At 42.3% G+C, this 14,329-nt stretch overlaps 1 protein-coding gene across 1 annotated transcript in view; it reads left to right on the top strand.

Annotated features, from left to right (window-relative positions):
• The window catches only part of PKP1 (plakophilin 1), a 101,430-nt gene that overhangs the window by 13,605 nt on the left and 73,496 nt on the right, over positions 1 to 14,329 (top strand). The window contains exon 2 of the mRNA XM_077295390.1: positions 2,772 to 2,863. Coding sequence (XP_077151505.1) covers positions 2,772 to 2,863 — 92 coding nt within the window. The remainder of the gene's footprint in view (positions 1 to 2,771; positions 2,864 to 14,329) is intronic.

Below are 14,329 nucleotides of genomic sequence, written 5' to 3'. Positions count from 1 at the left end.
GGGGGCATGTACGAGGAAACAGAATTGGGGAATGGGGGGCATGTATGAGGAAACAGTACTGGGGAATGGGGGGCATATATGAGGAAACAGTACAGGAGAATGGGGGCATGTATGAGGAAATGGGATGGGGGCATGTATGAGAAAACAGTACAGGGGAAAGGGGGGCATGTATGAGGACACAGTACAGGGGAATGGGGTATGTATGAGGAAACAGTACGGGGGAATGGGGGGCATGTATGAGGAAACCGTACGAGGAAATGGGGGCATGTATGAGGAAACAGTATGAGGGGCATGTATGAGGAAACAATACGGGGAATGGGGGGCATGTATGAGGAAACAGTACAGGGGAATGGGGGGCATGTATGAGGAAACAGTACAGGGGAATGGGGGCATGTATGAGAAAACAGTACAGGGGAATGGGGGCATGTATGAGCAAACAGTACAGGGGAATGGGGGTATGCACAAGGAAACAGTACAGGGGAATGGGGGCATGTACGAGGAAACAGTATGGGGGGATGGGTGCAGACAGTATGGGGAGCGAACGGGGGAAGGTATGCGGACACAGCAAGAGTAGCGATGTGAAAAATGTACAGGGAGTGAGGGTGGTGGGATGTGTGCTGACACAGTATCGGGAGTCAGGTAAGCAGGCAGTATAGAAAGTGAGGGGGGTAAATATATGAGGAGATAATATAGTGAACAGGGGGATGTGAGAGGAGACAGTATGAGGAGGGAGGGGAGTAGTGTGAGGAGACAGTATGGGGGGAGAAAAGTGAGTGGGCACAGAATAGAAGCTGAGTAGTGGGGACAGTGTAAGGGCACAGCCAGGAGGGGACAGTATACCAAGGAGGGGGAGTACAGTATAAATACTGGGCCCTATAGGGGGGCACAGTATGAGAGGCCAGTGTGAAGAGGGGGACCGGTATGGAAAGGAGAGGTCAGTGGGAAGAGCATGTACAGTGTGGGGGTCATATTTTGTGCAGACAATATAGCAAGGGGCAATTTTTTTTATTCAGGAGCATTATAATGATACTTCTATCTTTAAGGGCATCATATGGAGCTTTTCTGCAAAAGAGCAGAGAAGATGGAAGTCTGCAGAGATGGCTGTGGATTAGAAAACATCATGGGGTCTGGACAAGATGAAGAAAAGAAAGAGAATGACTCCAGACTCCAGGGAAGACGTCATCTATAAAGTACCTGGATGTCAATTTTATTTGTGATACTAATTCTCATGATCTTATTTATGTTTGGAGCATTAAAAGGGGATGTCCAGGTGTGTAATATGTCTGCAGTCATTCATTGTGACTGCAGACTTATGAGTTCTCAGAGTGCGCACTGCACGCTGTCTGGATTCTCTCGTGCTGGCGATTTACATACATGCGGTCATGTGCTGACTAGACATGTGTGGCCTCAGTCAATGAAAACTAACTGAGTGAGGCCGGGCACGTCTAGTCGGAATGTGGTCAGAAGTATGCAAATCACATACGTGTGCTGACATGACTGTCCACCGGCAAGTGAGAATCTTAAAAATGTGCAGTGCATTAGTTGTGAGAATTTAGAAGCCTGCTATGTCAGCATTCAGCTCTGCAGGTTCCAGTAGTCATCACATGGACAATTCACTCATATGCAACTTTCATACCTATGGTCCTGTGACTACGAGCTTCTCTTCCTGCTTCTCTTAGTTTTTCACTGAACATTGAGAGCATTAGGGAGAGAGGCTCGTCGGTACATGACTAAGTGTGCAAATCGCATATGTCCTGGGGGGGGGGGCGCCAAAATGAATTCTTGCCCCGGGTGCCAGAAACCCTAGATATACCTCTGCAGCCAGGCATTATTGTGTTGAAAATGCCTTCTTGGACATTTTGAGGAAATGGCCATACCATTGGTTTGGATTAAATCAATATATTGCCGAGATGTTAGTGTACCTGAAAAACGACTAATAGGGTCCAGCTATCTTAAGCCATTCCATACAATTATCCCAGTAGCACTAAGCATTTGCATGACATTGGGATATGGGCCAGATATCCAGCTGCAGATGTTTTCATTGGCCATCAGCTACTGCTTTCAAACACCATCATGATGCAGAGCAAGATGACAATGAAGGTTGGAATGGAGATCTATCCTCTTCATCTATCCTTTTCTCTTGGACACAAGGATAATCACTATTGATCTGAAGTTCATGTGGCCAACACCATAAAGAGGCCTTCAGGAGGGAGCGTCACACCGTCTGCTCATAATCGAATGTCGTAGTCCAAAATGTTTTCAACATCACAACACCAGGCTGCATATTTTTCAAGCTACTGTGAGCGGCTTGCATGGTTTAACCATACTACACCGACCTATAGCATCTACAGACTTGACTCCCATTGAGCACATTTGGGAAATCATTGGTCAGCAATTGTAAAAGGAGCTGCCAGCAGCAGATCTTGATGATTTAACGCCCAAGTGAATTCAGCATGGCAGAACATTCCTCAGACAACAAATAATAATCTCATTTATAGCATGTGAAGGCATGCAAGTGCATGCATGTGTGCGTGTGGCATTCATACTGAGAGAAAAATGAAATGTTTTGAAAAGTTATTTCGCTTTTTTCATTAACAAATCTATAGATCTTTTGATTTCCATTATTGTACAAATTTTCCTTGTTGGTAGTGCAATTTTAACGTTGAAGAGCGTGTAATAGGAAAACCATGAGGCAGATGTGGACAGTCACCATTTTTGAGTTCGCATTAACACTAAATTATGTTTAAATTGTTTGTTTTCTGTCTTAATAGCTGGTTCAATGTACGAGACCCTGGACGATTCTTACAACATGAATCGCAACAGTACAGGCAATAATTATGCAAAATACACATGGGGTTATCCGGTAAGTTTGCGCGTAAGTTATAAACTAATTAAAATAGAATGTTATAGGTGTTTTCCTGCAGAACTTCATTTTTATGTCATCTTCTGATGTTGAGTTGGCACCATTTTGGGCACATTGTTAGGCGTTGGGATTCTGCCGCTGCACAGGGGGAATTCCAAGCCATTTCTTCTGCGGTCTCCCATTCTCTCTCAGCTGCAGAGGACCCTGCTCAGCAGAGACGTCGGTCCCAGCATCTTGCTCAGGCAAATGCTGTGCATCTGGCTGCTGCTGCCTCCTCAGGTCCAGCTATAGCAACCAGCATTAGTCAGCGGCGATCAGACGCTCCTGGGATTAAGTCCTGCTTTTGTCCTTCTGAGCATGCCCGTGAGACGACCTCTCATTGGTGGTCGGAGGTAACATGCCCAGGTCCTCAATCAGCTCGGATTGGCCCACTAACAAGGTCCTTGCAGACTGCAGCTATAAAAGGATCTCACGGCAGTACGGCTGTGAGCTAGTATAGCCTAAAATCGTGGTGTGTGTGCAAGCGTGTAGGTTTCTGGTGCTAGCTCCTAATTATCCCCTACCCACGTGTTGTAAATGTGTCTGGGAGATTGGAGCAAGAGACAGCGCCTACTAGTGGCATCGCCAGTGCGACGCCATGCGCTCAGTTTTCACAGAACCCGATAGGTAGCGTCTGGTAGTGGGGTTCGCCAGTGCGCACTCAGTGCGCTAAATTCGCTAGTTAGCGATTGCTAGTGGCATCGCCAGTGCGATGCCGTGCGCACTAGTTGTACTAAATCTGCTGTGCCCTGTGACCGCTAACATGGTATGGATTCCATATACTAAGGTACAGCGGTTCTGTGAAGCAACAGAGTTCGCCGCAGTATACACTGGGTGACTGCTAACTCGCGTGTGTTCAGTGCGATACAGCCATATATCGTCTGCCATTGCTGAGCAGCAGTTACCAACTCTGCACGGTGGACCCCGGCAGGGCCGGACTGGCCATCGGGCAGTTCTGGCAAATGTCAGAAGGGCCGGTGGCAGTAGTGGGCACACTCTCCCCGCTGTCGGCGCACTCCCGGCCCCGCATTCAACTATACCGGCGTATGACGCCAGTACAGTTGAATGCAATGATGGAGGAGAGAGCGTCTGCTGACGCTTCCTCTCCCATCATTCCCCGCTCTGCCTGTCGCTGACACTGCGGGTGCGCGATGACGACATATCATCGCGCACCTGCTGTGTGGCCGGGCAGACTGCGACTGCTGAGACCAGAGCCAGAGCAGCGCGGGGCAGGAGGAAAGGTGAGTAGAGTGGTTTTTTTTGTTTTTTTTTTTATCAATGAGTGATGACTGGATTGTGGAGCTATTGGGGGGGGCTGCATTCCATTCTATGGGCCTCTGCTGCATTATATTCTATGGGGCTGGCTGCATTCCATTCTATGGGCCTCTGCTGCATTATATTCTATGGGGCTGGCTGCATTCCATTCTATGGGCCTCTGCTGCATTATATTCTATGGGGCTGGCTGCATTCCATTCTATGGGCCTCTGCTGCATTATATTCTATGGGGCTGGCTGCATTCCATTCTATGGGCCTCTGCTCCATCATATTCTATGGGGCTGGCTGCATTCCATTCTATGGGGCTCTGCTGCATTATATTCTATGGGGCTGGCTGCATTCCATTCTATGGGCCTCTGCTGCATTATATTCTATGGGGCTGGCTGCATTCCATTCTATGGGCCTCTGCTGCATTATATTCTATGTGGCTGGCTGCATTCCATTCTATGGGCCTCTGCTGCATTATATTCTATGGGGCTGGCTGCATTCCATTCTATGGGCCTCTGCTGCATTATATTCTATGGGGCTGGCTGCATTCCATTCTATGGGCCTCTGCTGCATTATATTCTATGGGTCTGGCTGCATTCCATTCTATGGGCCTCTGCTGCATTATATTCTATGGGGCTGGCTGCATTCCATTCTATGGGCCTCTGCTGCATTATATTCTATGGGGCTGGCTGCATTCCATTCTATGGGCCTCTGCTGCATTATATTCTATGGGGCTGTGCTGCATTCCATTCTATGGGCCTGTGCTGCATTCCATTCTATGGGCCTGTGCTGCATTATATTGTATGGGGGCTGTGCTGCATTACATTCTATGGGGCTGTGCTGCATTACATTCTATGGGGCTGTGCTGCATTATATTGTATGGGGGCTGTGCTGCATTACATTCTATGGGGCTGTGCTGCATTATATTGTATGGTGGCTGGCTGCATTACATTCTATGGTGGCTGGCTGCATTACATTCTATGGGGGCTGTGCTGCATTACATTCTATGGGGGCTGTGCTGCATTACATTCTATGGGGGCTGGCTGTATTACATTCTATGGGGGCTGGCTGTATTACATTCTATGGGGCTGTGCTGCATTACATTCTATGGGGGCTGTGCTGCATTACATTCTATGGGGGCTGTGCAGCATTACATTCTATGGGGCTGTGCTGTATTATAGTCTATGGGGGCTGGCTGTATTACATTCTATGGGGGCTGAGCCGTAATGCTGGATACAGCTGTAATTATATGTTATACAGTCGTGTTACACTCCCCTCACTTCTTGTAGCCTACAAGTGTACAAAGATATTATACAGTCACCATGTGACAAGTGGGCCTGTGTGACTTCAAATGCCAGGGCTGAATTTTAGTCCCAGTCCGGCCCTGGACCCCGGATTGCGAATTCACCTTTTTATTATTATTATTATTATTATTATGGTTGGTTCCGCCAACCCTAACACACATACAGTACCACTTTTTGCATTCCTTTTCCATATTTTTTTGAACTCTCAACAAAAAAGAAGTGGAAGAGCTATGCATGCTACAGTTTGCATCACTTGCATTTATTTTATGTCATTTTTATTTTTTGCATGTAGTATTTGTTACCCCCATGCGATTCCTAAACTTTGTGCAATATCAAACAATCTTTTTTTTTTTTTTGCCTTTGACTTGTTTTCCAACCTGGGAAACAGTCACACAATTCGCAACATGACACTAAAATTGCTCCACAATATCATAAAATCACTGCAAGAAAGTACTGGAGTACATTTCTACATTTTGCTACTCCAATCTCTGCCCTTAACAATAAATATAAAAAAGAAAAAAAACAGGTGAAGGAATAAAATAGACTGCAAAATAAAAGAATTAGGCACAAATAAAATATTTAAAAACAGGCACCTGCCCCCCCTTCCTTCCCAACAAATAGATTAAAATAGGCATAATGTTTTTATTTTTGCACCTATTATTTAGTTGATGTTTGTCATTGAGTTTTCGTTTGCATTTTTTAACATGCATTTTTACAGTGTTTTTGATGCTGCATTTTTTGTCTCTTTTTGATGTGTCATGCTTTGTTTTGATACTTGCTAATATTTGGTTTTGACAAAAAATGTATTTATTAGTGTTGAGCGATACCGTCCGATACTTGAAAGTATCGGTATCGGAAAGTATCGGCCGATACCGGCAAATTATCGGATCTAATCCGATACCGATACCCGATACCAATACAAGTCAATGGGACTCATGTATCGGACGGTATTCCTGATGGTTCCCAGGGTCTGAAGGAGAGGAAACTCTCCTTCAGGCCCTGGGAACCATATTAATGTGTAAAATAAAGAATTAAAATAAAAAATATTGCTATACTCACCTCTCCGACGCAGCCTGCACCTTACCGAGGGAACCGGCAGCGTTGTTTGCTTAAAATTCGCGCTTTAACTTCCTTACGTGAAGTCCCGGCTTGTGATTGGTCGCGCGCCGCCCATGTGGCCGCGACGCGACCAATCACAGCAAGCCGTGACGTAATTTTAGGTCCTTCAGTATTTTAAAATTACGTTCCGGCGTTGTGATTGGTGGCGTCGCGGTCACATGGGCGACGCGACCAATCATAAGCCGTGACGTCACGGGAGGCAGGAGACGCGCGCATTTTAAAATGCGCGCGTGTCCAGCCTCCCGTAAAGTCACGGCTTGTGATTGGTCGCGTCGCCCATGTGACCGCGACGCGACCAATCACAACGCCGGAACGTAATTTTAAAATACTGAAGGACCTAAAATTACGTCACGGCTTGCTGTGATTGGTTGCGTCGCGGCCACATGGGCGGCACGCGACCAATCAGAAGCCGTGACGTCACGGAAGGAAGGAAAAGCGCGCATTTTAAGCAAAGAACGCTGCCGGTTCCCTCGGTAAGGTGCAGGCTGCGTCGGAGAGGTGAGTATAGCAATATTTTTCATTTTAATTCTTTCTTTTACACATTAATGTTGTTTCGATACCGATACCCGATACCACAAAAGTATCGGATCTCGGTATCGGAATTCCGATACCCGCAAGTATCGGCCGATACCCGATACTTGCGGTATCGGAATGCTCAACACTAGTATTTATATATCATGCTTAGGTGTGGATAACATGCATTTTTTTATGTGTTTCTGCCATGGAAACACACTAAAAACGCATGGGTGTTTTTTTCATGCAGATTTTACGCATCCAGTACAAGTCTATGATTTTTGTTTGTCTTTCACCCCATTGACTTGCATTGATGAGTGTGATTCAATTCTCGTAGATAATCTTTTCTCAGTCCGATACAAGCTTAGAAATTTTTTTCCAAATGAGCACTGACTCATTGGATAACATTAGTAAGAGTGCAATGCAATGTTTTCTTGTATTGCACTCTTCTGTATTGTATGCCAATTGATCAAGCCCTAATTCTTTATATGGAGCAACATTTAAGTGCTGCATAAATAACGTGTTCATTTTAGTCTGTGTTTCAGCACGATTATGTTGATACTAAATGTATATAGTTTATTTTTATACTATAAATACAATGTTTTAACAAAAATCATTTGTTTTTGTGTCGTCATCATATTCTGACAGCCATAAGTTTTCCATTTTTCCATCAATGGAGCTGTGGAAGGGCTTATTTGTTTGTGTGACAAGAAGTAGTTTGCAGTGCTACTATTTTCTGCCACATACAACTTTTTGATCACTTTTTATTACACTATTTGTGGAAGTAAAATGTACAAAAGAAACAATTCAATAAACGAGTCTTAATCTAAGCCTCTTTGTGGTAGCAGTTTTAGAGCTACCAGGCGACGAGTAGCAGGCTCATGTGACATGGAGTGATTTTTTTATTCCAATGTTTTGCCAGATGGCACTAAGACCAAATATATGACTATAAGCACGAGTCCTGAAAAAGAGTAATTTCCCCTGCCAAAAAGGACCATGTAGCAAGACATGCCAGAAGGTAAAAACATGGCCCACAAAAGAAATGCTATAACAACCCACAGTATAGTTCTGGGATATACCTTAGGTATACAAAAATGAATAAGTGTATAAAATTTTCAAATTACTATTTTTTACCTCCACCTTACTCTCCCATCAAAAAACCATAACAATGCTATGTTGATTGTTAGGTACGCGTGTCAAGGAATATTCTTTGTTACTTGTACATAAATCAGTTTTTCTCATCAAACTTTTCACCATGATACAGTATCTTCAGAAGTTTTGCTCCCAAGCTGAACTTCCACTCAGACCAGCAGACACAGAGCATGCTGCTCTCTGGTAGCTTGCTTTTAATCGATCATGCTTAGTCCCACCTGAAGCTACTGGTCAAGAGGAAAAAAATAAGGATGGGAGTATTGGAGTGACCTACCCAACCTGACTCTTCAGTTACTTCTCAAACCTTGACCCAAACTCCCATTAAATAATCTACTCAGTAACATTACCACTGGTCATAACTTTTCCAGGCAAGAAGCCTCAGTGACAAATTCCTGCAATCCACCATTTTACCTCCTGATTGTTTCCTTTATTCAAAGCTGTGGGGCTTGGCACCTTCCGTCCCCGAATAGTGGATCCTTAACAATGCATCTGAATTAGCAAGTAATTTACTTGGCCAGTGTAGTCTTGTAAGGCCAGGAACCAGTGTGTTGCCCTAGCATTTATTTCCTTATTGTGACTCTTCCACTTCAAAGGAACATTATTTGAGATAAATCTATTTGCTTAGATGCTCATTTCTATTACATTCTTGAGACATTAGATACCCAGACCCACCTCTGATGCTCCTGTTAGTTAAACAAATTATTTAGAAAAAATCTGGTGCTCGCTACCAACACTGGCTGTCTACACAATCACATTTTCAGTTTTTTTAAGTGCCCTCTGTTGCATGGGACCATTGAATCATTACTGATTTCTTGATTTTTGAAAAGTCAAGCAAGCTGCCCAAGAAAGTTCTTACTTGCTTTTCAGTGAGCGGCAGTGGCCAAGCTTGCATTGCTTTACCTTATTGACTTGGGGTTTAAATATATTAAAAAAGACCAATACATGGTTTCAATTTATTTCATACAAATAAATACATTTTCATCAATACCAGATGCATGTAATGTAGTCATATATATTGCAGGACAGTATAGGGAAATGGCCAGCATCCCCTTATGTATGCTTGCCCATAATGAATTCTCTTTTTGCATGCAGTATAGAGATTTATTACTATGTATTACTATTGGCTTAGTATTAAATATGTACCGTCGTACTAGTCTGTATAAAATACTGGAGAAAGAATAATTATGTGATTCATGTGATAAGCCAATTATTATGTTTTTTTTCCAGAGGGTGAGGAATATAGCTTATGAGTATATGAAAGTATGAAGCTAAATGTTAGCATATGACAACTTTATTGAAGAATGTTAAATATGTGGAATGATCATACCTAGTGCGTGTCACTTTGTTCTAAAGGGCATGAATATGCTTTATAGTATTTAATTTCTTATGATTCTTAGGATAAATGATGTATGATAATACAGGAGATTAGATCTACTCTGTACTGTATTTGATACATTATAACTTAAGCCCAAGGATAATTCCAAATGTAAACATTCTTCAATAAAGTTTGTAATATACTAACATTGCTCTTCACACTTTGAATAAATACTTCTTCTTGTGATTGATAGCTCCGAGCCAGGGAAATATGCTCTGCAGCTGCATTCCATTCTAATGTGTGTCACTTTGCTTCAAAGGGGAAGATTTGGCTACATAGTATTTAACTTAAGATACATGGCACATGATAATAGGTCACGTCTACCCTGTAGTGTAGGAGTTATTTGATACATTATGAGTAGTGTTGAGCGATACCTTCCGATACTTGAAAGTATCGGTATCGGATAGTATCGGCCAATATCAAAAAAATTTCGGATATCGCCGATACCGATACCCGATACCAATACAAGTCAATGGGACACAAGTATCGGAAGTGATCCTGGATGGTTCCCAGGGTCTGAAGGAGAGGAAACTCTCCTTCAGGCCATGGGATCCATATTCATGTGTAAAATAAAGAATAAAAATAAAAAATAGGGATATACTCACCCCTCCGGCGGCCCCTGGACCTTAGCGCTGTAACCGGCAGCCTCCGTTCCTAAGAATGAGCGTGTTAAGGACCTTCGATGACGTCGCGGCTTGTGATTGGTCGCATGACCGCTCATGTGAACGCTCACGCGACCAATCACAAGCCGCGACGTCATCGAAGGTCCTTCACGCGCTCATTCTTAGAAACGGAGGCTGCCGGTTACAGCGGTTACAACCAGGGCGCGTCAGAGGGTGAGTATATCCCTATTTTTTATTTTTATTCTTTATTTTACACATGAATATGAATTCCGATACCGCAAATATCGGCCGATAATTGCGGTATCGGAATGCTCAACACTAATTATGAGCCCAATAATAATTCTAAGTCATTCTTCAATAAAGTTTGTCATATTTTAACATCGCCACCAAAATCTGTTCCTGCAACTTCTGCTTCTGTCGCCAGGTGCCACCACATTTACTCTGTGGGCAGCGCTGGTAATAAACAGAAGCTCTAGGAGGTGCAGACTCTTTCCAGCCATCAAAGTTGAAGTGGCTGGGACCAGCAGTGGTGCCCAGTCTGACAGTATGGGTGTGTGTGCTGTACAGCTGAAGTAATCAGCTCCCTGCTCTGGCCAAATGGAGAGCACTACACCCTACTGAAGCTTCCAGCTTGCTATTTAGTTTTTGCGCTGGTTTAGGTCTGTGTTTTTAGCTCCAGTTTAGTATTATTTTCCTGTTTTGACCTCGCCTTGTTTTTGACATCCCTCCTGCCTGACGATTTTGTACCTTTGCGGTTTTGACCCGGCTAACCTGACTATCCTTCTTGCTAGCTTGCGCCACCGAACAGCAGCTTACTCTTTGACCCTTGCCCAGGAACCCTGAGTAAGTCCAGATCCCTGTATAGAGGTTAAAGGGTGAAGGCCAGGACAACCCCAGGGCTCTGGGAAATGGAGTAGCCTGCTGCCAGCCAGTACATTGTAGACATGATATAGCTGCCAGGTGACACTGACAGAGCAGCATTACATTTATGCTAAGATTAATTTTAACAATTCAAATACCTGTTCATACTGAGCAGAGCATAAATGAGTACACCTCCGCTGATAAGTAAGAGTTTAATAACTCAATTAACACAGAAACAGTTTACAAAATTTTGACAGGACTAAATTTCATTGAACTTTTTTTTTAACCTGAAAGTAAGGTTAATAAATAATATAACCTACATTGCAAAATCTTCAGTTTTACTCACATTAGTTGATGCAAAAATGAATTTTTTCACCTCCATGTCAAAAAACAACTGCATTTAGTATTTTGTATGACCTCCATGATTTTTAACAAAATCACCAAGTCTTGCAATATCTACCTTTTTAAATTTTTCAAGAGCAATCTCTTAGAGCCTGGAATCTTAATGGACAGTAATGTTCGTCTTGTGTCTTCAGAATTCACAATAGATGTTAGATTGGGTTTGGATCAGGAGACATATTTGGCCACTGAATTATTTTTACTCTATTCTTCTTCAGAAATGAAACAATAGCCTTAGATGTGTGTTTTGGATCATTGTCATGTTGGAAAAGTGCTTGTCTACCAAGCGGATCAAAAGTGATGGTAGCATCTTCTCTTTCAATATAGAGCAGTATATTTGTGAATTTATGATGCCATCAAGCCATCAGTGATATGTACAGTGGGTATGGAAAGTATTCAGACCCCTTTAAATTTTGCACTCTTTGCTTCGATGCAGCCATTTGATAAATTCAAAAAAGTTCAATTTTTTTCTCATTAATGTACACTCTGCACCCTGTTTTGAGTAAAAAAACAGAAATGAAGTAATTTTTGCAAATTTATTAAAAAAGAAAAACTGAAATATCACATGGTCATAAGTATTCAGATCCTTTGCTCAGACACTTATATTTAAGTCACATGCTGTCCATTTCCTTGTGATCCTCCTTGAGATAGTTCTACTTCTTCATTGAAGTCCAGCTGTGTTTAATTATACAGATAGGACTTGATTTGAAACGGCACACGCCTGTCTATATAAGACCTCACAGCTCACAGTGCATGTCAGACCAAATGAGAATCATGAGGTCAAAGGAACTGGCCAAGGAGCTCAGAGACAAAATTGTGGCAAGGCACAGATTTGGCCAAGGTTACAAAAGAATTTCTGCAGTACTCAAGGTTCCTACAAGCACAGTGACCTCCATAATTCTTAAATGGAAGAAGTTTGGGACCAGCAGAAGTCTTCCTAGACCTGGCTGTCCAGCCAAACTGAGCAATTGTGGGAGAAGATCCTTGGTGAGAGTCGTAAAGAAGAACCCCTAGATCACTGTGGCTGAGTTATTAGAGATGCAGTAGGGAGATGGAAGAAAGTTCCTCAAAGTCAACTATCACTGAAGCCCTCCACCAGTCAGGCCTTTTTGGCAGAGTGGCCCAACGGAAGCCTCTCCTCAGTGCAAGACATATGAAAACCCGCATAGAGTTTGATAAAAAAGCACATGAGGGACTCCCAGACTATGAGAATCAAGATTCTCTGGTCTGAGGAGACAAAGATAGACCTTTTTGGTGATAATTCTAAGTGGTATGTGTGGAGAAAACCAGGCACTGCTCATCACCTGCCCAATACAATCCCAATAGTGAAACATGGTGGTGGCAGCATCATACCATGGGGGTGTTTTTCAGCTGCAGGTTCAGGACAACAGGTTGCCATTGAAGGAAACATGAATACAGCCAAGTACAGAGATATCCTGGATGAAAACCTCTTTCACAGTGCTCTGCACCTCAGACTTGGGCAAAGGTTCCCCTTCCAACAAGACAATGACCCTAAGCACACAGCTAAAATAACAAAGGAGTGGCTTCAGAACAACTCTGTGACCACTCTTAACTGGCACAGCTAGAGCCCTGACCTAAACCCAACTGAGCATCTCTGGAGAGACCTGAAAATGGCTGTCCACCAACGTTCACCATCCAACCTGATTTTTTCTGTATGGGCCTTAGGGGAGACATGGGGCAAAAAACTATTGCAGTATGTCAAAAAAGTATTTATGTGCACTGAAGTTTTAAAGGATTATATATATTAAAATAAATAATCATAAAGTATCACTGCCCCCAAGGAACATGTTCCCTCTATCCATTTGTATAGGGATTTAAATAACAAGATACTAATCTTTTATTCTATAAACTAGAAACTATGCTTGTCCCATTATCTGTTAAATGACATGCTTATACTGTAGCCCCATTATTGTATCGTTGCCTGCCTGTTCTTATAAGTGGTATGTAATGTGTGGAGAAATTTACACTTATATGTCTTGTTCATGTGACTATAAATAAGGGATTTTGAGTTATGTTCTAAACAAGATTGCAGATTTATTTGAGATGGTATTCATATTTTTTTTTACCAAGAATCTAAGCTCCCAAATGTTCTCTATTGCTATCTATGTTATAAGGAGAGTTTCTCTAATTAATGAATATGGTTTCTATATTAATCCATAATTCTAGCTACCGTATGTATTCGTAACCAAGGTGCTTCCTTATAAATGCAAAGTGTATATCAACACATCACAAATTCAATTAATAAGAATACCAATGATAACTATTAATCAATCCTTGAGAAAGCTCTTTGCGAAACATAAGTCGCTGTGGTTTCTCCTATTTGATATGTCTTATTATGGCCCAATATGTAAGTGATACTCCATCTTTAATTTCCTATAACCGTCTCTACTAGTAATCATCTGATCAGCTATATATTCTATTTGTTTCCATGTTATACTTTTCACGCTTAGACACAATTATGTATTAACTATGAGATTTTCTTTTCATCTAAATTGATAAGATTTAAAAAAGATTTTAAAAGACATTTTGGACATTTTTCTTTTTTTGTGCTTTTGTTTTTTCCTCCATTTCCTTCTTATTTTTCTATCTACATAGCCATATGAGGCCTTGTTTTTTGCAGGCCAAGTTGTGCTTTTAAATTACACTGTTTAGCAAAAAAATAAACTAGAAAAAAGGGAAATAATTCCAATTGCATTTTTTGGTGACCTAAAAAACATCATTCTGTCAAACTGTCAAAGGCAGTTCCCTATCCAATATGGAGCTGCATATCTAGAGATAAAAGTGCAGGTGAAAAGTA

The sequence above is a fragment of the Ranitomeya variabilis genome, chromosome 3 (assembly GCF_051348905.1).
Source record: "Ranitomeya variabilis isolate aRanVar5 chromosome 3, aRanVar5.hap1, whole genome shotgun sequence".
In the NCBI taxonomy this organism is placed as follows: Eukaryota; Metazoa; Chordata; class Amphibia; order Anura; family Dendrobatidae; genus Ranitomeya; species Ranitomeya variabilis.
Note: the sequence above shows the minus strand (reverse complement) of the source record. Positions and strands in the feature narration are given on the sequence as shown.